Source organism: Phocoena sinus, chromosome 19 (genome assembly GCF_008692025.1).
Source record: "Phocoena sinus isolate mPhoSin1 chromosome 19, mPhoSin1.pri, whole genome shotgun sequence".
Taxonomy (NCBI): Eukaryota; Metazoa; Chordata; class Mammalia; order Artiodactyla; family Phocoenidae; genus Phocoena; species Phocoena sinus.
In genome coordinates, this window is record NC_045781.1 from 11381900 (window position 1) to 11408563 (window position 26664).

At 58.3% G+C, this 26664-nt stretch overlaps 1 protein-coding gene across 3 annotated transcripts in view; it reads left to right on the forward strand.

The window, feature by feature from the left end:
* MEGF8 (multiple EGF like domains 8) overlaps positions 1-23826 on the forward strand; it is a 41903-nt gene extending 18077 nt beyond the window's left edge. For 2 of the 3 annotated variants that reach the window (XM_032613190.1, XM_032613191.1), the window contains 26 exons: positions 736-854; positions 944-1075; positions 1165-1278; positions 1771-2019; positions 2528-2727; positions 3048-3258; positions 3356-3605; positions 4123-4255; positions 5752-5999; positions 6090-6200; positions 6359-6477; positions 6852-7059; positions 7589-7769; positions 8327-8490; positions 9287-9431; positions 10638-10869; positions 12035-12158; positions 12300-12513; positions 12668-12882; positions 17511-17718; positions 17913-18072; positions 18482-18674; positions 19158-19328; positions 19491-19621; positions 20121-20253; positions 22462-23826. In XM_032613190.1, the coding sequence (XP_032469081.1) occupies positions 736-854; positions 944-1075; positions 1165-1278; positions 1771-2019; positions 2528-2727; positions 3048-3258; positions 3356-3605; positions 4123-4255; positions 5752-5999; positions 6090-6200; positions 6359-6477; positions 6852-7059; positions 7589-7769; positions 8327-8490; positions 9287-9431; positions 10638-10869; positions 12035-12158; positions 12300-12513; positions 12668-12882; positions 17511-17718; positions 17913-18072; positions 18482-18674; positions 19158-19328; positions 19491-19621; positions 20121-20253; positions 22462-23715 (5619 nt within the window). In that variant the 3' untranslated portion in view covers positions 23716-23826. The remainder of the gene's footprint in view (positions 1-735; positions 855-943; positions 1076-1164; positions 1279-1770; positions 2020-2527; positions 2728-3047; positions 3259-3355; positions 3606-4122; positions 4256-5751; positions 6000-6089; positions 6201-6358; positions 6478-6851; positions 7060-7588; positions 7770-8326; positions 8491-9286; positions 9432-10637; positions 10870-12034; positions 12159-12299; positions 12514-12667; positions 12883-17510; positions 17719-17912; positions 18073-18481; positions 18675-19157; positions 19329-19490; positions 19622-20120; positions 20254-22461) is intronic. The other variant, XM_032613192.1, reaches the window with a different exon arrangement.
* Positions 23827-26664: the final 2838 nt, after the last annotated feature.

The following is a 26664-nucleotide window of genomic DNA, read 5'->3' on the forward strand; positions in this document are numbered from 1 at the left end:
GGGTAGACAGTCAGGGCCCTTGTCATTTGTGAGCAGTGGAGAGGGGCTGGAGAGTCAGCTCCTGGCAGGCGTGACTCTGCATGCTGCAGGGGTCAGAAAACCCGGCTCAGCACCTCTGCACCAGAGGAGCCTTTATCCCCTTAGACAGCAGAGTCCAGGAGTAGGTCTTTCGGCCTGCTCGCCCCAGAGGTTCAAACCGTGTAGTCAGCTGTTCACCTCCCTCCATTCCACGTTCTCATTTTCCCTGGAGGTTCATTCCTTGGGAGTGGCAAGGGAGCCTCAGGGGCTCCAGACTTTTATCCCCCCACCCAGCCACTGGAGCCCCAAGGGGAAGGAGAGCACCTTTCTGTCCCCACCTCACTCTCACCCCTCAGTTCAACAGAAGTCTCAGAAGTGCCTTTCATTTGCTCTAACTGGGGCTTGTGCCAGCTCCAGGACCAATCAGTGAGGCTGGGAGGAAGGAGAGTGTCCCGCTGCCCACCTCTGGACCCCAGGGATTGAATCAGCGCAACCTGGACCACATAAAGTGGTGCTACTGCCCAAAAAGGGAGTGGGTGCTGGTCAGGCAGAACCCATGGATGTCAGTGGCTGTAGGAAGGAGCTGGGCTTGGAACAGGGATCTGTGGGCCCTGGCAGGCAAGGGAGGCAGCTGCCTGTTGAACTGGTGCTGGGAGACTGGCGCTGGGAGCCCCAGGGAGAAGGCTAAGCTGGGCTCTTATTCCTCCAACCTCCCAGGACCCCTTCTGCGAGTGGCATCAGAGCACCAGCCGCAAGGGGGACGCAGCGTGCAGCCGGCGGGGCCGGGGTCGGGGTGCCCTGAAGAGCCTGCAAGAGTGTCCCCCACTCTGCAGCCAGTGAGCCCAGCTGGGCCCAGGGAGAGGGTGTGTGAGGGTGTGTGGGGGCCAGGCTGTGGGGTGACCCTGTCCCTGCTCCCCGCCCCCAGGCGCCTGACCTGTGACGACTGCCTGGCCAACTCAAGCCAGTGTGCCTGGTGCCAGTCCACCCACACCTGCTTCATGTTCGCTGCCTACCTGGCCCGGTACCCGCACGGGGGCTGCCGAGGCTGGGACGACAGGTGCAGTCCGGGTGGCAGGGTTCCAGGAGGGGAGGGTGGAGACCTGGGTAGGGGGTGGCTCTGACAGCCCCACACCCATCACCCTGCAGCGTGCACTCAGAGCCCCGGTGCCGGAGCTGTGACCGCTTCCTGACCTGCCACGAGTGTCTGCAGAGCCACGAGTGTGGCTGGTGTGGCAATGAGGACAACCCCACGCTGGGACGGTGAGGCAGGGCGGGGGCCTGGGGGCGGGGCCGGGTGGAGGCTCTCCGCCCACCCTAATTCTAACGGCCTCTGTTTCTCTGCCCCTTTGCCTTTTTCTTACCATCATCTCTGTTTTTCTCCCCCCCTTCTCCTTCTCTCTGTTTCTCTCTCTTTTCTCCCTGCCAACTCTTCCCCTGTCTTTGTGACTTGTTTTCTCTCATCTTTCCTTCTGTTTTCTTTCTTCTTGTCTGTTTCTGTTTCTCTTCTGTCTCCCTTTCACTGTATCCCTCTCTCTCTCCTGTCTTTTAAAATCCTTTTTTGTCTGGCTTCTCTGGGTTTTTCTCTGCCTCTCTTCCATCCCTCTTTCTGTCTTTCTCCGTTTTCATATCTCTTTCTCTCTCTGATTGATCTCCCCACTCCCTGTTACTGTTTTCCTGTCTCTGTCTCTTGTTTCTTTATCATCCCCCCCGCCCCGACCCAACCACCTTCTTCAACCTCGCCCCCCTCCCCAGTTGCCTCCAGGGGGACTTCTCCGGGCCTCTGGGTGGGGGTAACTGCTCCCTGTGGGTCGGGGAGGGCCTGGGGCTGTCTGTGGCCCTCCCTGCCCGCTGGGCATATGCCCGCTGTCCGGATGTGGATGAGTGTCGCTTGGGCCTGGCGCGGTGCCACCTGCGGGCGACCTGCCTGAACACACCCCTCAGCTATGAGTGTCACTGCCAGAGGGGCTACCAGGGTGATGGCATCACATACTGCAACCGCACGTGAGTAGGGCATGGGTTTCCATGGAGATGTCGCCCCAGGGCTGGTGCATGCGGAGATGTTGGGAGGAAGTGATCACAGTGCTGGGCTGCCTCCCATGGTGCCAGCCTCTCCAGTGAGCCTTGGGCTTTTACCTTGCAGAGCAGGCCCTCATTGGAGTGATAGGGTCCTCAACGTGACACTAGTTAACCGTGGAGACAGGTCGCCCATGGACTGCAGGCCACAGGCTTCAGCGTTGCCATAGAAATGGAGGAGGATCAAGTTGAAAGGGGTTTTCACAGGGAACAGATCACCAGTGGTGATATTTAGTTACTGTAGAGACAGGAGTTACTACATGTGATGGGGTTGCCTTGGAGACACGGCCACCCATGGAGTCCAGGATCTGTGGAACAGGCAGTAGCTTATGATGGTGTTGCCATGGAGATAATGGGGTGGAGTGGGATGAAGGGGGATGCCTTGGGGGCTCCAGGCCTACCCAGTCCTTCCCCCACCCCTGCCACGCGCCCTCAGGTGCCTGGAGGACTGTGGCCATGGCGTGTGCAGTGGCCCCCCAGACTTCACCTGCGTGTGTGACCTGGGCTGGACATCGGACCTGCCCCCTCCCACGCCTGCCCCAGGACCCCCCGCGCCCCGCTGTTCCCGGGACTGTGGCTGCAACTTCCACAGCCACTGCCACAAGCGGGGGCCTGGCTTCTGCGATGAGTGCCAGGGTGAGCAGCCCTCATCCTGAGCTCCTCGGGGCTGCCTCAAGGGAGCCTCCTCGGGGCTTCTGTTTTCTTTTGTCTGTGTGGGGTTCTGTGTCCCCTCCCCAGCTCTGAGTCCCTCTGTCCCATTGCCTGCTCCTCACCCCAGACAGGTTTCAGTGCCACCCACCCCTCTAGTGGGCCTCAGTATTCCCTCTTGGGATTTGCAGTTGCTCCCCAGTCGGGGTTCCAGTTACCCTCCTTTGAGCCAGGTGGGGTTGGGGAGGGTCGGGCTCCTTCTCGCTCTTGCCGCTGACTCTGCATCCTGGCTGCTGGGGCCTCCACAGACTGGACGTGGGGGGAACACTGCGAACGGTGCCGGCCGGGCAGCTTTGGTAACGCCACAGGCTCAGGCGGCTGCCGGCCCTGCCAGTGCAACGGGCATGGGGACCCACGCCGAGGCCACTGCGACAACCTCAGCGGGCTCTGCTTCTGCCAGGACCACACTGAGGGCGCCCACTGCCAGCTCTGCTCTCCTGGCTACTATGGGGACCCCCGGTGAGACAGGGGCCACCCAGGCGGGGCAGGGTGGGGTTAGGGACATGGTGGTATAGGGCAGGACTGGTCTGACACTGGCTCTCCTCCATCTCCCCAGGGCTGGTGGCTCCTGCTTCCGGGAGTGTGGGGGTCGTGCCCTCCTCACCAACGTGTCCTCCGTGGCACTGGGCTCACGCCGGGTTGGGGGTCTACTGCCTCCAGGTGGTGGGGCAGCGAGAGCTGGGCCAGGCCTGTCCTATTGTGTGTGGGTTGTCTCAGCCACCGAGGTGCTACAGCCCTGTGCCCCTGGGACCCTCTGTCCCCCACTTACCCTCACCTTCTCCCCCGACAGCAGCACCCCCTGCACGGTGAGCACCAAGGGCACTGATTACAGGCCCACGTCTCCCCCACCCAGTCTGAATCTTCAGACGGACCCTGGCCCCCATATCCGTGTTTTTTCATCCATCAAACTCCCAGATCTGCTCCTCAGACCCCTACCCATTTGTTCCGAAGCCCACAGACCCTCCCATTTCCCAGATTGCCTCCTGTTTCCTGGACTCCAGTTTCCCATTCCCCAGTCCAGGTATGGTAAATATTGGTACCTTGTGTGCCAACTCTGATCGATTGATGGTGGCTGCCAGGATCTGTGTGTTGAGAAAGAGGCTCCATGCAAGAGTGCCTGATTGATTAACCATGTCTGTCATGAACACAGGAGTGGGAATGGTGGCCTCCATGCCACAGTTTGACAGTCTGCCCAGGTGGTTCAAGCAGCCTTTTCCCCGGTCTCAGATTGCCCTCTCTTCTTGAGCTGCACCTCCTCCCAGACCCCAAGCATTCCTCTTTCTCATCCTCATCATCCCCTGATCCTACTCTACACCTCTCCAGCTGAGCTATGTCCTGGCCTTTGATGGATTCCCACGCTTCCTGGACACTGGTGTCGTCCAGTCGGACCGTAGCCTCATTGCTGCCTTCTGCGGCCAGCGGCGGGACAGGCCCCTCACTGTGCAGGCCCTGTCTGGTATGGGGACTGGGGGAAGTGGGACCTCTGTCCTGGGCTGTCCCTTGTCCCTATACCTTGCTACCTGAGGTGGGCTCAAATCCCAGCCTGACTCTGCCAGAGACTTGCTGGCAGTCCCTTGCCACCTCTGGGTCTCAGTTTCTTCAGCTGAGAAGCAAATAGAGAGGATTGTACTGGCCGGGTTGTATCTCTGGAAAGAAGGTCCACGTGGGACATGCTTTTGGGACACACAGAATGTAGCTGGTGCGAGGGCCCCTGAGCATCTATCTCCTCAGCCCGCTGGTTCTCAGCCAGGAGTGACTTTGCCCCTTGGGTCATTTGGCTGTGTCTGGAGACATTCTGATTGTCGTGATCGGGGCTGCTACTGGCATCTCGTGGGTGGAGGCCAGAGATGCTACACTGCATCCTGCAGTGCACAGGCTGTAGCCCCCACAACCAAGAATTACCAGGCCCCTTTACGTCAGCTGTGCCTAGCTGATGGAGATGCACTAGAAATAATTTGTTACCCATGGCAGTTAGAGGGCCTAGGTTTGGAGATGCTTGTCTTCATATTGTAAATCAGAGTGGCTCCAAGGCTGTGAGAGAGAGGGCAGAGTTGTAGTTGGCCTGACGGTGATTGCACACAAGCCCAGACCCTTCACAGTGAGCAACTAGAGCTGAGGGGCCCTCGATTTCATTTCACTCAGCAAATGTCTACCTGCAGTAAGCTGGGCCTGAGCTAAATTCTGGGCATGTGGCAGTGAACAAGGGACACAGGCACTGCCTTCACGGACTCACAGCAGAGGTGGGGAGTGACAAGCAGCAGGGAACAAATTGTAGTCAGAATAGTGACACTTTTGGTAAGGGACAGGAGGAAATAGAAAGGAGTGGGGAGCCTGGCTTGTCTGGGGAGTTGGGGAGGGAGTCCTTGCAGAAGGGAGATTTCACGGTGTGGGTAAGGGGCAACTAGTTCAGGTGGAGGAATAGCAGATGCCCAGGCTCTGAGAACAGGAAGCGGGTCGGTGGTGCTGGAGTGAAGAGGGCTGGGAGAGTGGGAGGTGATGAGGTCAGAGGGCCTGCAGGCCACCCCTCTCTTTTTTTTTAAAATAAATTTATTTTTATTTATTTTTGTCTGCGTTGGGTCTTTGTTGCTGCACGCGGGCTTTCCCTAGTTGCGGTGAGCGGGGGCTATTCTTCGTTGCGGTGCGCAGGCTTCTTACTGCGGTGGCTTGTTGCAGAGCCCGGGCTCTAGGCGCGTGGGCTTCAGTAGTTGTGGCCCACGGGCTCCGTAGTTGTGGCCCGCGGGCTCTAGAGCGCAGGCTCAGTAGTTGTGGTGCATGGGCTTGTTTGCTCCGCGGCATGTGGGACCTTCCCGGACCAGGGCTCGAACCCGTGTTCCTTGCATTGGCAGGTGGATCCTTAACCACTGTGCCACCGGGGAAGCCCACCCCCCCCCCCCTTTTTAAAATATCACTTTACTGAGGCCTTGTGACAAGCCTCTGGACTCTCTCCAACAGGGCTGCTGGTGCTGCACTGGGAGGCCAACGGCTCCTCGTCCTGGGGCTTCAATGCCTCCGTGGGCTCTGCACGCTGTGGGTCAGGGGGCCCCGGGAGTTGCCCTATCCCCCAGGAGTGTGTGCCCCAGGACGGGGCCGCAGATGCTGGACTCTGCCGATGTCCCCAGGGCTGGGCAGGCCCACACTGCCGCATGGCTCTGTGTCCTGAGAACTGTAATGCCCACAACGGGGCAGGGTCCTGTAACCAGGTACAGGTGAAAGAGGGCAAGCTGGGCGGGACAGGGAGCCGGGTGGGGGTAATCAGGGCTCCTCCCAAGCTTCCTTCTGCTGTTCCCCAGAGCCTGGGCGTGTGCATCTGTGCCGAGGGCTTCGGGGGCCCTGACTGTGCCACAAAGCTGGACGGTGGGCAGCTGGTCTGGGAGACCCTCATGGACAGCCGCCTCTCAGCCGTGAGTTGTGGATGCCCCTTGGTGGGGAGGTGCCATGCAGCCCGCCTCCTGGATTGTTCTCCCCATTCCACTCCCGAGACTACCCCCTAGACCCTAGACCCAGCCTGCCACTCTGTAATGCCCTTACCTGAACCCTCACGTCTGCACCCCACCCACAGGACACAGCTAGCCGCTTCCTGCACCGCCTGGGGCACACTATGGTGGAGGGACCTGAGGCCACCTTGTGGATGTTTGGGGGCCTGGGTCTGCCCCAGGGGCTGCTGGGAAACCTGTACAGGTGAGGACTGCCCTGGGGAGGTAGGATGCCTGAATGAGAAAAGGTTACCTCAGGGGACACTGAGACGTGTCTGACATAAGAGTCCCCTCGGGGGGGTGCAGGATAACGTCTACAGGTGAAGGATACCCCAAAGGATGCTGGGACACTTGTCGCAGGAGGCTGACCTCAGGGACTGGGACACTTATTTGGGTGGTGCTACCCCAGGGGATGGTAAGGTGATTGTCATAGGAGGGTCACCTTAGGGGTTTGGGGATACCTGCCAAGTGGGGGGGGTGATCCCAGGGGTTGCTGGGATACCAGTGTGTAGGGGGGTCACCCAAGGGCATGCTGGTATGACTGTATAGTGAGGCTGCCTTTTTGCATCTTGGCCCCAGGTACTCAGTGAGTGAAAGGCGGTGGACACAGATGTTGGCAGGAGCTGAGGATGGGGGCCCAGGCCCCTCACCCCGCTCCTTCCATGCAGCTGCCTATGTGCCTGCTGGCCGTGGTGCCATGTACCTGTTGGGGGGGCTCACGGCTGGGGGCGTCGCCCGGGATTTCTGGGTCCTCAACCTCACCACCCTGCAGTGGCGGCAGGAGAAGGTGAGCATCTCTCCCCTCCCCTAGTCCCCACAACCAGGCTCTAGCAAAGGTGACCAGAGCAGCTTCTGCCAGCTTTGCCCCCAGAGGAAGAGGATTCCTCCCAGGGCTTCAGCACAAGCCCCAGAATTGAATTTCATTGGCCATTGTGGGTCACATTTCATTCCTGAGTCAATCCCTAGCCAAGGGGACGTGAGGCTCTGGTCTCCAGGCTGGGGCACAGCCCGCTGTGGAGCCGGTACAGTCAGCCCCATGCAGCCAGAGAGCAGAGGAGCAAGGGCTTCGCAAAGGGTCCCCAGGCTACTCCTACCTGAAGAAGTGACACTGAGCAGGCAGAGACAGCAAGAGGTCTGCTGCTCACCTGCCGGGACCACGGCTGGCGGGGAGGCCTGGGGTCTGACCCGCCCCAGGCAGCTCACAACCTCCTTAGTGGTTCAAGGGGAGTTCGGGGAGCTCTGAGCCTTGCTTCTACCCACAAGATGACCCCTACCTCTGCCCCCCACCCCCGTGACCTCCACCCTTCATCCCCAAGGCCCCGCAGACCGTGGAGCTGCCAGCAGTTGCTGGTCACACCCTTACTGCCCGCCGAGGCCTGTCTCTGCTCCTGGTGGGTGGTTACTCCCCTGAAAATGGCTTCAACCAGCAGCTGCTTGAGTACCAGCTGGCAACCGGCACCTGGGTGTCCGGAGCCCAGAGTGGGACACCTCCCACAGGTGGGCCTGGGGACAGGGCGTGGCGGGGAGGGGGTGCTACGCTTTTGACTCCCAGCCATCCTCTCTGTCCACTCCTGTAGGCTGTGGTCACTGCCCCCCCCACCTGTTGTCTCCCTGTCTACCCCCATCACCCACCCACATTCTCAGGATGCTGCCTTTTGAGAAGTTCGGTTTACATACCCTTCCCACACTTCATGAGAAGCTGCCTACCTCCTGCCCAGTAGCAGTGGGTCACTGTTTCCCTCTTCTAGGTCCTAGATCAGTGCCCCTCAGGTATTTTCCTTTCTCTCTCTCTCCTTCTACATTCTTTAATCACCATCCGCAAGGTCATTCTGGTCACCTTGTCTCCCTCTCTTCTCTTTCCCAGAGTCTCTTTAATGGTTGTCCTTTAGAACCGAAGGGAGAAGGAGGGATTGAGAAAGGTTTCCAGGTCTCTGGCATCAGGGCCTGGTAGGGTGGTGTTGTGGTCATGAGAGGGGGAGCCCAGGAAGATGGGGAGCGTTCCTGATCACCAGCCCTTCCCCCAGCCTCTGTGCTCACTAATCCTCCACTCCCAGGTCTATATGGTCATTCCGCTGTGTATCACGAGGCCACTGACTCCCTCTACGTGTTTGGGGGCTTCCGCTTCCACGTGGAGCTGGCGGCCCCGTCCCCTGAGCTCTACTCCCTGCACTGTCCTGACCGCACCTGGAGCCTGCTGGCCCCTTCTCAGGGGGCAAAGGTCAGGAAAAAAGGTCCAGACAGATGAGTGTAGGGGGTAGGAGGGAGGGCCCCCCCTTTTCCCAGTGAGTGTAGGGGGTAGGAGGGAGGGCCCCCCTTTCCCAGTGCCCCAGGGACTGGCTCAACCTTGGATTCCTACTCTGCCTCCTTTCCGGTACCCCAAGTCTCCCGTTCTTCTCTCTGTGACTTGGAGGTAAGAATCCTAGACCAGGAGGTCAGAGGCCTGGGTTCTGCCCCAGCTCTGCCACACTCTGGGCGTGGCCGTGACAGGTCCCTCCCCTTCCTGGCCTCTCCAGCTGTGAAAAGGGACACTGAGGCTCCTAGTGCTTCTGCCTTCAAGGCCAAAGGAGACAGTGGGAGAGCAGGAAACCCCGGGTATGCTGTTTAGAGACAATTGCATTTGCCATCCACAAACATATTCCCAAGCCCTTCTTGGGGCTGGACCGCAAGGGAGCTGGAAGTAAGAGCCCTAGCAGGATACGCCCCGGTCCAGCTGGCGAGGTCACCCAAGAAATGTGGGGCTCATCTCGAGCATCTGAGGCTGGGTTCCTGAGGAACAGCGTGGGGTTTGGGGGTTCTGGGAGTTCAGGGAAAGGAGATGGCTGTGGAGACAGCTCTGAGGAATGAGGGAGGCTTCCCGGAGGAAGGAGGTGAGATTTGAGGAAGGTTAGGATTGGGTGGGCTGGTAGGGGCTGGGGCGTGGGGAGGTTTGGAGTGGCGGGTGGGCTGAGAGGGAGCACGAAGAGCGGGCGACCGTGGGCTCTGACAGCCCGTCCTGCCGTGTGTCTCCCCATCAGCCCCGCCCCCGACTTTTCCATGCCTCAGCCTTGCTAGGGGACACCATGGTGGTCCTCGGGGGGCGCTCGGACCCTGACGAGTTCAGCAGCGATGTTCTGCTCTACCAGGTCAACTGCAACACCTGGCTCCTGCCTGACCTCATCCGTAAGTCCGCCACTCTCCCTGGGAGGCCCCGGGACAACCAGGGGGAGCGCTGGCCCTGTCCTGCGACTCTCACTCATTAGGGGTCATTTGGGCCCCTTCAGGCCCACAAGCAAAGCTCCTGTCCTCTCCACGTTATCTAAGCACCCACGGAGACACCCTCCTTTTTTTGTCTTAGAAAAGTTTTTAATTCTGTTTATGAAGTAATGATGGTCATTGTAGATAATTTGTAAAATAGGAAGGAAAAAATCCCTCATAATCCCATTCTCTAGAGGCAACGACTGTCATATGTGAGGGTGCTTTCTTCCAGTTCATAGGCTGGAAAGGGGTTGTATCTTGCCGTTTTATTTCATTTGACAGTCATCGTAAATGACTGACTGTGTGTGTGTGTCTCCGGGCCTGTCTCCTTTGCTTTTTGTTGCTTTCTCTGACCCTCTGTCTCTAACTCTCTTTCGCTCTTAATCTATTTTTTCCACGGACTCTTTTTTTTTTTTTGAGGATTTAAAAAAATGTAGGTGAAATTCACACAACACAATTAGTCATCATAAAACGAACAATTTAGCGACATTTAGTACCTTCACAGTGTGGTTCAGCCACCACCTTAGTCTTGTTCCACAACACTTTTTTTTTTTGGCCACGCTATGTGGCATTGTAGGACCATAGTTCCCCGACCGGGGATTGAACCCACGCCCCCTGCATTGGAAGCGCAGAGTCTTAACAGCGAAGTCCCCGGGTTCCACAACATTTGTCTCTTTTTTTTTTTTTTGGCGGTACACGGGCCTCTCACCGCTGTGGCCTCTCCCGCTGCGGAGCACAGGCTCCGGACGCACAGGCTCAGCGGCCATGGCTCACGGGCCCAGCCGCTCTGCGGCATGTGGGATCCTCCCAGACCGGGGCACGAACCCGCGTCCCCTGCATCTGCAGGCGGACTCCCAACCACTGCACCACCAGGGAAGCCCATGTCTCTGTTCTTATTCCACTCTTTTCTGTTCCTTTTTTCTGTTTATGTGTCTCTCTCCCTCTCTTTCGTCTTGCTGTGTCTGATGCTCTTGTCTTATTTGGCCTTATCTGTCTTCTCTCTGTCTTTCGTTGTCTGTCTCTGCTCTCTTTAGACTGTCTCTCCTCTCAGCATCCCTCTCTGACTGGTACCTTTGTGTGAATCTCTTCCTCGAGTCTCCTGCTCTCTCTGAACTTTCTGTCTTTCCCCAGGCCCAGCCTCTGTGGGACCACCAATGGAGGAGTCTGTGGCCCACGCTGTGGCAGCGGTAGGGGGTCGCCTGTATATCTCAGGAGGCTTTGGGGGAGTGGCCCTGGGCCGCCTGCTGGCCCTGACCCTGCCCCCTGACCCCTGCCACCTGCTACCCTCGCCCGAAGCTTGTAACCAGTCTGGGGCCTGTACCTGGTGCCATGGGGCCTGCCTGTCCGGGGACCAGGCCCATAGGTAACCATGGAGACTGACAGCACTTGGCTGGGTGGGTGGTACTGGTGCCCTCCGAAGTGGGTTCTGTGCCAGGCCAGGCTTGTGGGGGAGGCCTCAGCAGGGTGTGTGTGGTCTGGTTAGGAGACCAACTCACATGGGAAAATGGGCAGCTTATCACAGGCAGGGGCAGGCTCGGGGACCTCACCGAGTGGGGAGCCCTGTTTGTGGGCTGGGGTTAGCTGAGTCTGAACTGGGCCCTAAATGACCAGTCAAGTTTAGACCATGAGGGTTCAGAAGCGGGGCTGTATCTGGTGTATTTTAGAAACCATCTGAGCTGGGGAAGAATGAGATTGGAAAGGTGGGTGGGTCAGCTCAGAAAGGGCTTCCGGTGCCTGGCTGAACTGCGCTCCGTCCAGCTCCAAGACTCCTTGTCTGGAGTTTGGGAATCCAAACATACCAGGAGGCTGAAGGCGCTGTCCTAGGTTTAGCACAAACTAACTTGACCGCGCAGTTATCCTGTACTGGTGTGAGGCTACTAACGTGGTATGAGGGTACTAACGGGCTTTATTTTGTCCCATTAAGTGTGTCACCATGTTTACTACAGAATATTAAAGGGTTTGATTTTTAGGGTGCTCCCCCAGACTCTGCTAGGGGTATTATGTAACAGCGGGTACACCCACTGCTTTTCTGAAACCTGGAAAGTTCTGAAACAGGTGTGCCTTCAAGGATTTTGAGTGAGGGATTATGGCCCTCCACTGTGGGTGATGGGGAGCCACAGAAGGTTTAAGCAGGAGAGGGCAGGGGCAGGCTTGTGAAGGAGGGGGTGGTGAGGGGAGGCTGCAGGTGGAGGCCTGGAAGGGGGAGGCTTGAACTGGGCGGGGGCTGCAGGGGTGGAGGAGGAGGGGATGGTCAGAGAAGAATTCAGGAGGCAGAGGCCTCGGTGGCTGGAGGGCCAACAGGCCATGGGATGTCATCCAGTGTCTCTTGCCTGGGTGATAGGTGGACGTGGGACCATCACCAAGTGAGTTGGGGAGGAGCAGGTTTGGGAGGCCTGTGCTGAGAGCACTTGGGGATGCATATGTGGGACCTGCAGGACGGTGTCCACGAGGTACCAGGAAGAGGCGAGGGTGAGGAGGAAGGGTGGGGCCTGGCTGAATGTGATGAGCCAGACCTCATGTCTCCCCAGGCTGGGCTGTGGTGGTCCCCCCTGCTCTCCAATGCCCCACTCCCCCGAGGAATGTCGACGTCTGCGGACCTGTAGTGAGTGCCTGGCCCGCCATCCCCGGACCCTGCAGCCTGGAGATGGAGAGGTGAATGATGGGGGTGGGGGTGGGAAGGGGGCGTGGCTCAGGCACCACTGAGCTCTTCAGCTGGGATTGGGTGGCAAGACCTGAGGCTGGAGGGATGCTGGGGGCCCTGACAACCCCACTGAGCCTGTATCCCCCCGCCAGGCATCTGCCCCCCGCTGTAAGTGGTGTACCAACTGCCCTGAGGGTGCCTGCATCGGGCGCAATGGGTCCTGCACCTCGGAGAATGACTGTCGCATCAACCAGCGAGAGGTCTTCTGGGCTGGGAACTGCTCGGAGGCCGTGTGTGGGGCGGCCGACTGCAAGCATTGCACAAGGGAGGGCAAGTGCATGTGGACGCGGCAGTTCAAGAGGACTGGTGAGCGCTGAGGCTTGCTCCCCGAGAGGAGAGTTTGGGGGCCTGGATTCCTGCTCCAAGGACGCAAGGGGCTCAGGGGCCTGGTTTGAGGGAGGAGGAGGGGAGGGGGCTGGGGGCCCGGACCTGCTTCTAATCCGTGTGCCCCCAACCCCAGGGGAGACCCGCCGCATCCTCTCGGTGCAGCCCACCTATGACTGGACGTGCTTCAGCCACTCTCTGCTGAACGTGTCCCCGATGCCGGTGGAATCATCGCCCCCCCTGCCCTGCCCCACGCCCTGTCACCTCCTGCCCAACTGCACCTCCTGCCTGGATTCCAAGGGTGCAGACGGGGGCTGGCAGCACTGTGTCTGGAGCAGCAGCCTCCAACAGGTACTGATTGCCCCCAGCGGGGTGTGCTGTGGCCCTCCTCCCTGCTGCACACTGACCTTTCTCCAACCCCGTCGCCGCTGTCCTACGTCTGCCTCCATTCCCTTAGGGCTGGTCCCACCGTCACACTTTCTCTTTCTTCCCACTTTCTCTTCTCTCGCCCCTTCCAACATCTCTTTCTTCCCTCTTTGCCTTGTTCTTGTTGTTGGGTTTTTTTTGGTTTTTTTTTTTTTTTGGCTACGTCGCACGGCTTGGGGGATCTTAGTTCCCTGATCAGAGATCGAACCCGCGCCCCCAGTGGAAGCGTGGAGTCTTAACCACTGGACCACCAGGGAAGTCCCTCTCCTTGCCTTGTGAGTCTCCCCGTCATGTCCCAGCACCCCCTTCCTGACTCCTCAGCCCTGGTGTCTCTCCAACTCTCAATTAAGCTCTCCTCGCCCCATCCTTCCCATGACTCAATACCATCTCCCTTCTCCCTCCCACACCTTTCCACTTTCCTCCTCCATCTCTTTCTCTCTCTACTTTTAGAAGTTTTGGTTGTAAGATACAGAAACCCACTCGAGCTGGTGTTATTATAAGGAACCGGGGGTATTTGATGTCTGAAGGTAGGAAGTACTGTTGCTTCATCCTTCTTGGGCCGCCTGGTCTCTGATCTCAGCTGTTTTCTGCACATCTCCATCCTCTGGTTTCTCTCGGCTTGATCATCAACACACACCACCTCAACTGGCAGACCTTGACCCTTGGCTGCGTTGGGTCTTAGTTGCGGCCTGCGGGCTCTTTGTTGCGGCATGCAGGCTTCTCTGTAGTTGTGGCACACGGGCTCAGTAATTGCGGCACGCAGGCTTAGTTGCCCCACGGCATGTGGGATCTTAGTTCCCCGACCAGGGGTCGAACCCGCGTCCCCTGCATTGGAAGGCGGATGCTTAACCACTGGACCACCAGGGGAGTCGCTATGTGACTTTCTAATTCCAGAGACCACAGTCATCTCTGTGTTCTTCTGGTAGTTCACATTCTCAGGGAAGACTTCAGCTCAGCTCACGAGTCAGATGTCCAGCCGTGGTCCAGTGAGGTGTGGCCAGGGAAGGGAAGGAGCACTGCTTCTGACACAGCCATTCAGACCCACCCCTCATCTATGGCTATGGTCTAGAGAGATGATTCTTGAACATGGGCATGGTCTGGGGAGGTACAGTCTACCCCTTGGCTGCCCAGTGCGTGCTGTCTCATAAGGTCCATTCCAAAGACGCCTCTGGGGGGAATTCCCTGGTGGTCCAGTGGTTAGGACTCCGCACTTTCACTGCCGAGGGCCCGGCTTCAATTCCTGGTCAGGGAACTAAGATCCCACAAGTCGTGCGGTACGGCTGAAAAACAAAACAAAACAAAAAAACCAAAGATGCCTCTGCCTGGCATGATTTAGCTGTCCCAGTGGCAGACACAGGCAGTCAGCCCCAGCCCCACCCCAGCAGGAGATAAGAAAGCTTCAGCTACTGCTGTCATATCCAGAAACAGTGTCACTGGGCCAGAGTTGTGAGTCTGTCTACTCCTCATTCATCGTTTTATTTATTTATTTTTTGCGGTACGCGGGCCTCTCACTGCCGCGGCCTCCCCCGTCGCGGAGCACAGGCTCCGGACGCGCAGGCTCAGCGGCCACGGCTCACGGGCCCAGCCGCTCCGCGGCACGTGGGATCTTCCCGGACCGGGGCGCGAACCCGTGTCCCCTGCATCGGCAGGCGGACTCCCAACCGCTGCGCCACCGGGGAAGCCCTGCTCCTCATTCATCTTTATCGTGCAAGATTGTGCAAGACCCAACTGAGGTGTGATTACTCACCACCTCACAGCCCAAGAGCCTACACGAGTCTTTGGTAAAATAGGAGTGCTGTCAACAGACCCTGTCTGGGGTGTTTTCCAACACCAACAACCAATTCTCCAGTTCTCTGGACGATGCCAACTATGTGTTCAACAATTCAGTTAATTTCTGACACTATCCACCTGAAATCAGAGTCAGATCCCACAGGTTAAAGTGTTCAGTTCCACAAGACTGCTCCCCCTTCAGATGGCAGTCACAAATCCAGGCTAACTGGCTGCACATTGGGGGTTCCCACCATCCCCTCTGCAGGGTTGATAATGTGCTAGAATGGCTCACAGAGCTCAGAGAAACATTTACTTACTCACACTGGTTTATTATAAAGGGTACAGCTCAGGAAGAGCCAAATAGAAGAGGTAAATCGGCAAGGCATGCAGTTTCCATGCCTTCACTGGACATGCCGCCCTCCCAGAGGATGCACTCATCAACCTGGAAGCTCTCTGGATTGCATTGTTGTTGTTCTTTTTTTTTTTTTGGCCGTGCCGTGCGGCTTACGGGATCTTAGTCCCCCGTAAGGGCAGGGATTGAACCCCAGCCCACAGCAGTGAAGCACAGAGTCCTAACCACTGGACTGCCAGGGAAGTCCCCTGAATCTCATGGTTCAAGTGTTTTTATAGAGCTCAATCTCTCCCCTGACCCCCGGTGGGTGAGTGGGGCTCTAATCACTTGGTTTTTCGGCTGATTCCCCTAAGTCACCCCGTAAGCATAAACTCAGGTGTAAAAGGGGTCCATTATGAACAGCAAAAGACATCCCCACCGCTCAGGAACCCCTGTGTGTTTTAGTAGCTCAGTACCAGGAACCGGGGACAAAGGACAGATACATTTTTGTGTCATGCCACACCGTCCCATAGGAAGGGCGTCCAAGTTAGATGGGAGAATGTATGTAGAGCGTGGAGCCCGGCCTGCTATTCAGTAAAAACTCAGTAACATCCCCACGTTCCACCCACTGGGAGGATTCCCAGTCTCCGCTGTCTGGGTCACACCAAGAGGGTCAGTGCAGCGGCTGGGAGTGGGGGGTGCTCCCCGTGGGGCTCTCAGCGTGGCTGCAAGGGCAGAGGTCCCCTGCGGTGGCACCTCTAACAAGCAGAGGCCTCTCGTCCTCAAGCCTGGGGTCCTTCCGGTGATACATGTCCTCCCTAAATATTATTGAGATTTCCATTATTTGTTTCTATTGGGATCCCAGGGACTGGAAGGCAACACCAGAGAGCCTGCAGGCAGCTCAGGAGGTGTGAGGCGGGAGGGAGTGGTGGGGCGGCTGAATGGAGAGCGTGGAGCTGATGCTGCATGGGAACGTCAGAGGGCTGCTGCCAGATCTTCTGATTTCTGGGAAAATCAGTTAAAACTGTTGGCTCAGGTGTTTTAAAAACACAGATCAATCATAACAGGTGCGCAGACCAGACCTGTTGTGATTTCGCTCAAGGGCAGCCTTATTTTAACAGTCAGGCATTGTTCTTCTAAATGCCTTTGGCCTCAGAGCCTGGGGCAGACAACAAGGTGCTCCCTTCCCTGGCTGGCTGGCTGGCTGGCTGGCTTCTTCCCTCCTTCCCTTTGTCCTTTTACCAAATTCTTCATTGAGCAGCTTCCTTGTGCCGGGCACTTTGCTAGGCTGTGGGCATATGTCAGCAGATGAGCTAGGATCCTGCATCTCTTCCAGGAACACAGGAAATGCAGTTTATGGTATTGGGCAGCATCACATTTGGCCACTAGGGGGGGTCCCAGCAGAAAGTGCTGAGCAGGCCGGAGCCCCGGGCGTCTCTTGGCCCCCGTCCAGATTGCCCGTCTGTTTGTCACGGGGTGCACTAAATTCAGATCTGGAAGCCTAACCTGGAGGAGAATTTGGCTTTGGCAGTTCAGCCAGTCTCGGCTCATCACCGGCGTAACCCATAGGAACTCAGAGCTCCGGCCACAGCTATCAGGGTTTTCTATTTCAGGACTGCATGGTTGCTTTGTTTCTTCCTAAGTGCTTCCAGACAGCCAGCCTAGACTAATCTCTTTCCTCTTATACTTTACTGAAGGCCCAAGCCGTAAATAAAATGCTCTCATCCACTGAGGTAAGTTTCCAGGAGTGTGAACCTCGTTGAGCACCGTGTCTGGGTCCCAGGACACGATAAGTGACGGTGTGTGAGCTGCTGAGTCCTGACCACGGACTCCTCAACTTCCCAGCCAAGGGCGGGCGGATCCTGTTGCCCCAGCAGCTGGGTCCATGTTCTAAGAGGCCGTGGCTGGCAACCCCCCTCCTGATGCTTGTTTCTTTTTCCACCTGGGATCATTGCCGTTCTTTGATTGTAAGGAACAGCTGCATGCCAAGCCAGGTGGGTAAAGGGGCTCGTTATACCAGCACGGTGGTGCCTCTTGTAACCCAGGTGGAAAGCGCAGCCAGGCCCTACCAGGGACTGGAGGTGGAGCCTGGAAAGCTGCCTGTCTCCCTGTCTTTGGGGTGTGTGACTCTCATCTATGCTTCCTTCTGTCTCTGCTCTTTTCTTGCCTCTCTCTGTTCTCTTCATTTGCTGTCATTTGTTCATCCAAACGGCCCAGCCAGCCCTAGTCTACACCATCTAGTTTCAAGGATGTCCCTAGCCTGACTTCTGGTCTGAACTTCTAGTTACAAATGCCGAGGAGGGAGAATGTGATGACCCCAGCTGATGTCCATTTTGGTCCACCCGGTTGTGGCCAGCAGGGGTGAGATCTCTGAGAAGAGGGTGCAATCCAGGAAGATACCCAGGAGGTGTTTGTTTGATCTTCTTTCTCTGCCATTTCCCCTCCCCTGTAGTGTCTGAGCCCCTCCTACCTGCCCCTGCGATGTATGGCTGGAGGCTGCGGGCGGCTGCTCCGAGGACCCGAGAGCTGCTCCCTGGGCTGTGCTCAGGCAACACAGTGCGCCCTGTGCCTGCGGCGGCCCCACTGTGGCTGGTGTGCCTGGGGGGGCCAGGATGGGGGTGGCCGCTGCCTGGAGGGTGGACTCAGCGGCCCCCGCGATGGTGAGACGGGTTTTCGGATGGGGTGAGTGGGGCTGGCTCCTGTCTGCGTTCTGACGTGGGGTTGGTTCAGAGAACGTGGAGGGCTGCTGGGGGCTCTCACAGGTGGCGCTCAGGGGAAGGGGGGAGCAAGGGCCCGGGTGGCTGGGCGAGTGGTTCAGAGGCCTCCACGGTGAAGCCCTGTATCCTCGTGCCAGGGCTGACATGTGGGCGACCTGGGGCCTCCTGGGCCTTCCTGTCCTGTCCCCCTGAGAACGAGTGTGCAAACGGGCACCACGACTGCAACGAAACACAGAACTGCCATGACCGGCCCCACGGTTACGAGTGCAGCTGCAAGACGGGCTACACCATGGACAAGTGAGGCTACAGGCCAGACGCGGGGGCTTGGGTGGGGTTGAGGGGAGCAGGGCCAGGCAGACCGTGGGGTGGGAGAGTCCGTGGGGAGCGGTAGACGACGGGGCATGGATCAAAGTGGGACGCAAGAAAACATAGTCCAAGGTGTGGAGGAGGGTGTGAGGGCGGGGGCTAGGTCGTGGAGGGCAAGGTTGGTCAGTTAGGGAAGGGGGTCATCGCCCCTGGAGGAGGTGCTGGGCTGGACCCGGGGCAGGGGAGTGATGCAGCGGACTGGGGGGTGGACTAGTTGCGAAGAGGGTGGGCTGGCCGGTGGTGGCCTCAGAGGCGCAGTGAGGACCGTGCTGAGGGCTGGGTGTGCCTTTGGGAGGGAGCGGCCCGCTACCCTGCGCTGACTCCTGCCCCACCCCTGCAGCGTGACGGGGCTGTGCCGCCCCGTGTGCGCCCAGGGCTGCGTGAACGGCTCATGCGTGGAGCCCGACCACTGCCGCTGCCACTTCGGCTTTGTCGGCCACAACTGCTCCACGGAGTGTCGCTGCAACCGCCACAGCGAGTGCGCCGGTGTGGGGGCCCGCGACCACTGCCTGCTCTGCCACAATCACACCAAGGTGTCCGTCCGGGACCTCAGACCCTCGCCCCGGGCCTCTGTGCCTTCAGCCTACACTCAGGCATCTTGAGCCTCCTTCCAAGCCCCAGTGAGCTAGGCACAGGGAGGAGGGGGCCTAGCCCTATCCCAAGGAAGTACGAGAGGACCCCGGGGACACCATCTGGGTCTGTACCACAGAGGGGCCCGCCCTGGATAGCGGGACAGAATTACTACTGGACCAGGGAGGGGGATCCCATGGAGGAGCATCTGGGATCCTGTGGGGAAGGGCTTTCTGAGTGCAACACTGGGGCTGAAGGGGAGTGAAACCCCATCACTGGAGGTGTGCAAGTGAAGGCAGAGGGCTCAATGGCAGATGGGCTGGGACTGCCCAAGCCAAATGCCTGAGCTGTTGCTGCCCTCCCCTGGTGCTCTCAGAACCTTCCCCCAACTCTCACACCCACTGTGACTCTTCACCCCCTCTGACCGCCCTGTCCCTGGTTTCCAGGGCAGCCACTGTGAGCAGTGCCTCCCCCTGTTCGTGGGTTCAGCTGTGGGGGGCGGGACCTGCCGGCCCTGCCACGCCTTTTGTCGGGGCAACAGCCAGGTCTGCGTCTCCAGGAAGGAGCTTGAAATGGCCAGGAGGGAGCCGGAGAAGTACTCGCTGGATCCAGATGAGGTGAAAGAGGCTGGGGTCCTGAACTCCTGGGTCTGAAGGAGGAGGGGGCTGGGGGCTCCTAGTCTGAGGGAGGAGGAGGCTGCTGGGCTCTGGACTCCTGGCTCTGAGGGAGGAGGGGCTGGTCCATGCATTTTTGTGATCACCCTGTCCTTCCTTGGCCAGATCGAAAACTGGGTGACAGAGGGTCCTAGTGAAGACGAGGCTGTGTGTGTGAACTGCCACAATAATAGCTATGGGGACAAATGTGAGAGCTGCCTCCATGGCTACTTCCTCCTCGACGGGAAGTGCACCAAGTAAGTGGAAGGGGGGCCAGGAACCCTTGCCCCGCTCAGTAGGAACAGCTCTGGGAGCCAGGCTCCTCTCCCCAGTCCTCTGCCCTCAGTCAGGAAAGGCTGAGATCCCCTGAGGCAGGGGTTGGGGGCAAAGAACTAGACTCAGGTGGGAGACCCTCTCCCTCAGGCCAGTGCTGAAACGCAGGTTACCGAGCAGCCCTGGTGGAGACTCTTGGGCAAAGAGAGAGAGAGGGCCCTGAGGGAGAGGCCTCAAGACAGCCTCCCCATTCCACCCCCTTCCTTCTGAATGGTCAGTAAGCCCTGGAGTTCGTCCATCCTGGGTTCTAATCCTGACTCTGCCACTTACCAACACTGTGGCCTTGGGGTAAACGGCTTGACCTCTGTGAGCCTCAGTTTCCTCTTCTGGCCTCATGGGTTGGAGCTCACGTTTACAGCATCCAGCCTGGGCCCCTGTAGGTCGTGGGGGCTCTATAACCCCTGTCTTCTTCCCTCTCTTCAGATGTCAGTGTAATGGCCATGCAGACACATGTAACGAGCAGGACGGGACAGGCTGCCCGTGTCAGAACAACACAGAGACGGGCACGTGCCAGGGCAGCTCCCCCAGTGACCGCCGAGACTGCTACAAATACCAGGTGCGGCTGGAGAAGCAAGTTATGGGCCAAGGGCCCCATGCCCAGAAGAGGTCAGGGCTGGGATGAGGTAGCCTGGCCCAGGCAGGACTGACAGTGTGGTTCCGATATCAGTGGGTCATGGGGATCAAGGTCGACTTGATAGACTGTTCCTGAGCCCTAGTCAGTTTCAGGACCCGGGCGGTGTTGCTGGGATCTCAGAAATGAGCCTCTTGTGGGTGGTGGAGGTGAGGAGACGGACTCCAGTACGGATGGTCACAACTTAAAGATTGCAGATGCCAGAAAACTCATCTCGTAGTAGCTTAAGCAAAAAAGAAAATGTGTTGGCTCTTAGAACTGAGGTCTGGAGTCCACTTGAGGAATGGGCAGATCCGGGTGCTCACACAGTGCAGTCAGGAGCCCTTCTTTCCCTGGGTCTTGACTCTGCTCTCCTCTGGGTTGGCTTCATTCTCAGGCAAGTTTTCGCTCAAGTGGTGGCCCTCACCTGATCACTTGGGGCCAGTAGGGGATCTCATATTATTACTAATACCCATATGCAAATTCCCCTTGAGTCCATATCCCCTTTCTTCAGCTGGGGGGCTCCTGGAGCCCCTGTACTGACTGCCTGGTTGGTTACTGTGTTGCAGGCTCACCTCCCACAGAGGGGATATTCCATGTTCCTTCCTTGGAGTACAGCTCCTACCACCCCACCCACCTACCTTCTCTCTAGTTCCAGAAGGAAGAGAGAATCCCTTGCTCACCTCAGTCTCCGTACCCATCTATTGGCAAAGATGCGACTACGCCCCAAATGGCGACAGAGCTTCACAAGCCTTACCCCTAACATTTCCATCCAAGACCAGAATTTTTGCTTTCTTTCTTTCTTTCTTTCTTTTTTTTTTCAGCCTTGCCGTGCGGCATGCGTGATCTTAGTTCCCCAAGCAGGGATCAAATCCGTGCCCCTTGCATTAGGAGCGCAGAGTCTTAACCACTGGACCGCCAGGGAAGTCCCCAGAATTTTTGCTTGCTTGATGCATAATCAGAAGGCCCATTGGTCTTTGTCAAAACAGACAGCTTCAGAGCTTAATTCAGACCTCCTCCTCCAGCAGCTCTGCTGGTAGCTCTTGAAACAGCAGTTTCTTTGCCTTCTGATGATAGCAGTAGTGGTTAGTATGTAAGGAGTGCCTGCCATAGATACAGTGGAGACAGCACAGACACGGAAGGCTCATGAAGGCTGTGCTAGGGCCTCGGTGAGCTGTGGGCATAAGAGCCAAAGGAGGCTCAGAGACTTGTCCCAGGTCAGACAGCTGGCTGGGTTTGGAGCTTGGACTGACCCTGGTCAATCCCAGAGGTTGAGTGGTTTCCACTGGACTACAGGAATCAAAATAGCTGTTATCCAGCCAACTCATTCACTCAACACCTATTTACTGAGCACCTAATATATGCCAGGCACTATGCAAAGCATTGGGACACAGTAGGGAACAAAACAGGCAAAAATGTTCTGTCCTCAGAGAATTCATGGAGGAGTCTAGCAACCAACAAATGAATATGTCAGACATGTAGTGTGTTAGTGATGAGCAGTAAGGAGGGAAATTAAGCAGAAAGGAGGGCTAGGAAATGTTGGGAGCGGAAATGGTAGATACAGTGGCCAAGGAAGGCCTCAGTGAGAATGTGACACTTGAGTAAAGACATTCAAACGTTGGGGGGGTGGTGCGGGGCAGGCAGGAGAGCGATCCAAGCAGAGGCTCAACCAGTGCAAAGGCACTGAGGCAGGACCTACCCAATATAGTCCAGAAACAGCAAGGCTAGCAGGCAAGGCTGGCTGGGCCTGTGATTTCAGTAGTGTTTGCTATCTGTGTACAGAGGAAGAATCTCCAGTTCAGCAAGGTTAAGTCACTATTCCAAGGCCACACAGCTAGTGAGGAGGTAGAGCCAGGATTCAACAGAGCTCTTCATTGCTGTGCCTCAGAGTTCCAGAGGGCTTGCCACTAGGGTGCTGTGGTCACTGGGGTGACACCAGGAACAGCAGTGCTGGAGTGTAGGATGCTGTTAGTGTCCACACTGTGTCAGGGAAATCCAGGGGGGTCACAAGGAAGCTGCTGGGACACTGTGGAAACCCAGGGCAGGGGTTACTGGGCTACTTACCAGTAGGTACAAATGTCAGTCCTCCTTGGAGGAGGGCTGGACCCTGAGTTCAGCTCTGATGGCCGCTTCCACTCCCTCCCCTGCCCGCAGTGTGCCAAGTGCCGGGAGTCATTCCACGGGAGCCCGCTGGGTGGCCAGCAGTGCTACCGCCTCATCTCCGTGGAGCAGGAGTACTGCCTGGACCCCACGTCCCAGACCAACTGTTTCCACGAGCCGAAGCGCCGCGCTCTGGGCCCCGGCCGCACTGTCCTCTTTGGCGTGCAGCCCAAGTTCACCAATGTGGACATCCGCCTGACGCTGGACGTGACCTTTGGCGCCGTGGACCTCTACGTCTCCACCTCCTATGACACCTTTGTGGTCCGTGTGGCCCCCGACACTGGCGTCCACACCGTACACATCCAGCCGCCACCGCCTCCCCCAGCCCCCCCACCCCCTGCTGACGGTGGGCCCCGGGGGGCTGGGGATCTGGGGGGACCTGGGGCTGGAGGTGGGCCGGCCACCCCAGTGGAGCCACGAGTGCGGGAGGTGTGGCCACGGGGCCTGATCACCTACGTGACGGTGACAGAGCCATCTGTGGTGCTGGTGGTCCGTGGCGTGCGGGACCGGCTGGTCATCACCTACCCGCACGAGCACCACACCCTCAAGTCCAGCCGTTTCTACCTGCTCCTGCTGGGCGTGGGAGACCCAAGTGGGCCCAGTGCTAATGGCTCGGCCGACTCGCAGGGCCTGCTCTTCTTCCGGCAGGACCAGGCCCACATCGACCTGTTTGTCTTCTTCTCCGTCTTCTTCTCCTGCTTCTTCCTCTTCCTCTCACTCTGCGTGCTGCTCTGGAAGGCCAAGCAGGCCCTGGATCAGCGGCAGGAGCAGCGCCGGCACCTGCAAGAAATGACCAAGATGGCCAGCCGCCCCTTCGCCAAGGTCACCGTCTGCTTCCCACCCGACCCTGCTGCCCCGGCCCCCGCCTGGAAGCCAGCCGGGCTCCCGCCACCCGCCTTCCGCCGCTCTGAGCCCTTCTTGGCACCCTTGCTGCTGACGGGGGCTGGCGGGCCCTGGGGACCCGTGGGAGGGAGCTGCTGCCCACCAACCATCCCTGCCACCACTGCTGGCCTGCGGGCCGGGCCTATCACCCTCGAGCCCACTGAAGATGGCATGGCCGGCGTGGCCACCCTGTTGCTCCAGCTGCCTGGCGGGCCCCACGCACCCAACGGCGCCTGCCTGGGGTCAGCCCTTGTCACTCTGCGGCACAGGCTGCATGAGTACTGTGGGGGGGGCGGGGGGCACGGGGCTGGTGCAGGCCGGAAGGGGCTGCTGAGCCAGGACAACCTCACCAGCATGTCTCTCTGACCCGTGGTGGGAGCCTCAGCCACAGCAGTCGAGTCCCCTGAGGGGGCCGCCCTGGACTTGGGGCCCCTCCACCTGGGACACTGTGTCCTCAGAGACCTCTGGTTTCCTTCCCCTGGGGGGGGTGGGGGGGGTGGGGGGGGTGGGGGGGGGTGGGGGGGTGGGGGGTGGGGGGGGGGTGGGGGGGGTGGGGGGGGTGGGGGGGGGTGGGGGGGGGTCCCCAGACAGGCCTTCTTTGTTCTGCATTCAACAATTATTTATTGAATACCTACTATGTGCCAGGCACTGTTGAAGGCACTGGGCAGAGCGGGAACCAAGACAGCCAAGGTTCCCTGATCTCGTGGGATTTAGGTTCTAGTGAAGGGATCCCGTCGGCATGCGCGCACACGCGCACGCACGCACAGATGAGTCAGGCCGTTGCGAACGGGACGAGTGCCGTGAGGTAGCAACGGGACATGGCTGTGAGGAACCTTGAGGTCGTCAGTTGGTCCCTGTGCGAAGCTAGACTTTAAGAAGGAAACTGGGGCTTCCCTGGTGGCGCAGTGGTTGAGAGTCCGCCTGCCGATGCAGGGGACACGGGTTCGTGCCCCGGTCCGGGAAGATCCCACATGCCGCGGACCGGCTGGGCCCGTGAGCCATGGCCGCTGAGCCTGCGCATCCGGAGCCTGTGCTCCGCAACGGGAGAGGCCACAACGGTGAGAGGCCCGCGTACAGCAAAAAAAAAAAAAAGAAGGAAACTGGCTGTGGGAAGAGCTGTGGGAAGCGGGATCCAGGCAGAGGGAGCTGTTAGGACAAAGGCCCTGAGGCGGGAACCAGCTTCTGTTATTGGAAGGATCGGAAAGCTGGCCAGTGTGACCCAGACCACGTGTGAAGAGGAGATGCGGTCAGGGTCAGGCAGGGGCGGACCACCCAGGGCCTGCGGGCCACGCATAGGGTTTGGGGCTTTATTCTCAGGGCATTGGGCAGCCACCAGACAGTTTTAGGAGGGAGAATGACAGGATCCGATGTATTTACGAGGTCACTCAGCTCTGTGGAGAGTGGACTGGGGACGGTGAAAGGGAGGCAGCAGGGGGACAAGAGATGGGCCAGATCAGGGAAGTGGCCGTGAGAAGAGGAGCCGGGAACAGATGCAGGCTGTGGGTGGAAGGATGTGACGATGGTGTGGACGTCGGAGTGAGGGAGGGAAGGAGTCCAGGCTGACCCCAACTTTGTGGCCCACACTGTGGGTGGAAGGTGGGTTTATAAAGACGGGGCAGACTGGAGCTGTGGGGGGAAACCAGGAGTCCAGCTCTAGACCTAAGATCCCCTTTAGAGACATCTCTTCGGGTAGGTCCAAGCAGGGAAACAGAGTCACCCGGAGTATTTCAGCAAAGGGAGCTGAGTGCGGGGATTGGCTGTACTGGTGAGGGACGCTGCCGAGAAGAGATGGGACAGTGAGGCAGCCCAGGGGCGAGCCAGAGCAGGAAGCCGCTGCTGCCACCGCTAGGCTGAAGGGACGAGGCTCAGGTGGTGGTTCCTGACCCCAGGACCAGGGTCACTGTGCTCAGAGGGGGCATAAGAAGACAAAGCCCCTGCCTGAGATGCCACCCCAGGAAGGGCAGGGTTGGGTGGGGGACACCAGGGTTGGGAATAGAAATGGCAGAATTTTCAACATACAGCTCTCTTCCCAGACAATGCTGCCTTGAAGCAGCATCTGGCTTTTCCCCAGGGCCTACCCTCACCCCAGCCACCACCTTGCTGAGCCCTTCTGCCCCTTGAGGACCGCCTCTGCCCCCCATCCCCACCCCATCCTAACCATCTTGAACTTGGGACTCCTCCTTTCCCAAGACTCCATCCCTCAGCTGTTTTGTTGGACCTTGGAGAGCTGGGCCCCGTGTCTTCCTCTCCGTCTGGGGCCATGTGTGCCCTCAGAGGCCGTCTGAAAGGGGGGGAGCGATTAAAGCAACAAATAGTGTGGGGAAGATCCAGTGTCCAAGTACTGTCTGTATGCAGCAGAGGGGCCGTCTTGGCTTTCTGACCCAGCACCTGAGAGCTGGATAAATCAGATAAATGTCCTTATCTCGGTGCCCCCTCCAAGCCACGTGGCCTGAGCCTGGCTCTTCACTGTCTCTCCTGGCGGGGGCGGTGCCACTACAGAAGCTCTTGTTCCCCAGGAGGGATGAACTGAGGGGACATGAGGGCAGTGAGGCCTTTGACCCTTGCCCAGATCCCTGTCACAAGGAGACCCCTGCTCGTCTCAGGAAGGAAAACAGACTGCCTTGCTCCCAGCTTTGGGTTTTGTTCTGGCCCCTGACGCAAGAGAATTCAGGCAGCGCAAAGACTGAGGTGAGGCCCTAGCACGGTGAGCTTTCTCTAATTCAAGTAGATTCTCACGGCCCAAACCAAAAGCATCATGGGAGCCTTTATCCGCCAGTCCCCCGGCCAAGCAAGAGCGCTTTTGCGAGGGAAGGTGGGAGTGGGAGATCTCCATCCCGTCGGTGGGCCTCGCTCAGCGTGGGAGTCTTGCTGGGAGTGTCCCACAGGGTACTTACAACCCAGCCCCCAGGCACAGGCCGGCTGCTTCATGTACTGAGCCGAGGACATGACGATGTGTTGGATTTAGGGGGCCTGTCAGACTTTATGAGCAATTTAAGGAGTTTTCAGGGATTACTCCGCCCACACGTTCTGCCTTTATGAGCTGATAGTCGTACCTAACCTCCACGACGTGACTGTGAGCTTACATTTTACTGAATACCAATGCTAGATGGCTCGCTATCGTGCTCTTTCCAACCATCAAATCTATGAGGTAGGTACCATGTAATCCCCATCTTGCAGATGAGAAGACAGAAGTTCATAGACATTGTTTAGCTGTTGAGCGACAGCTGCCATTTGAACCCAGACCTGACTCTCACATCCATGTTCCTGACCACCAGGCTCTTCCACTTCCCAAGGAAGGACTGCTTTATTTAGCAT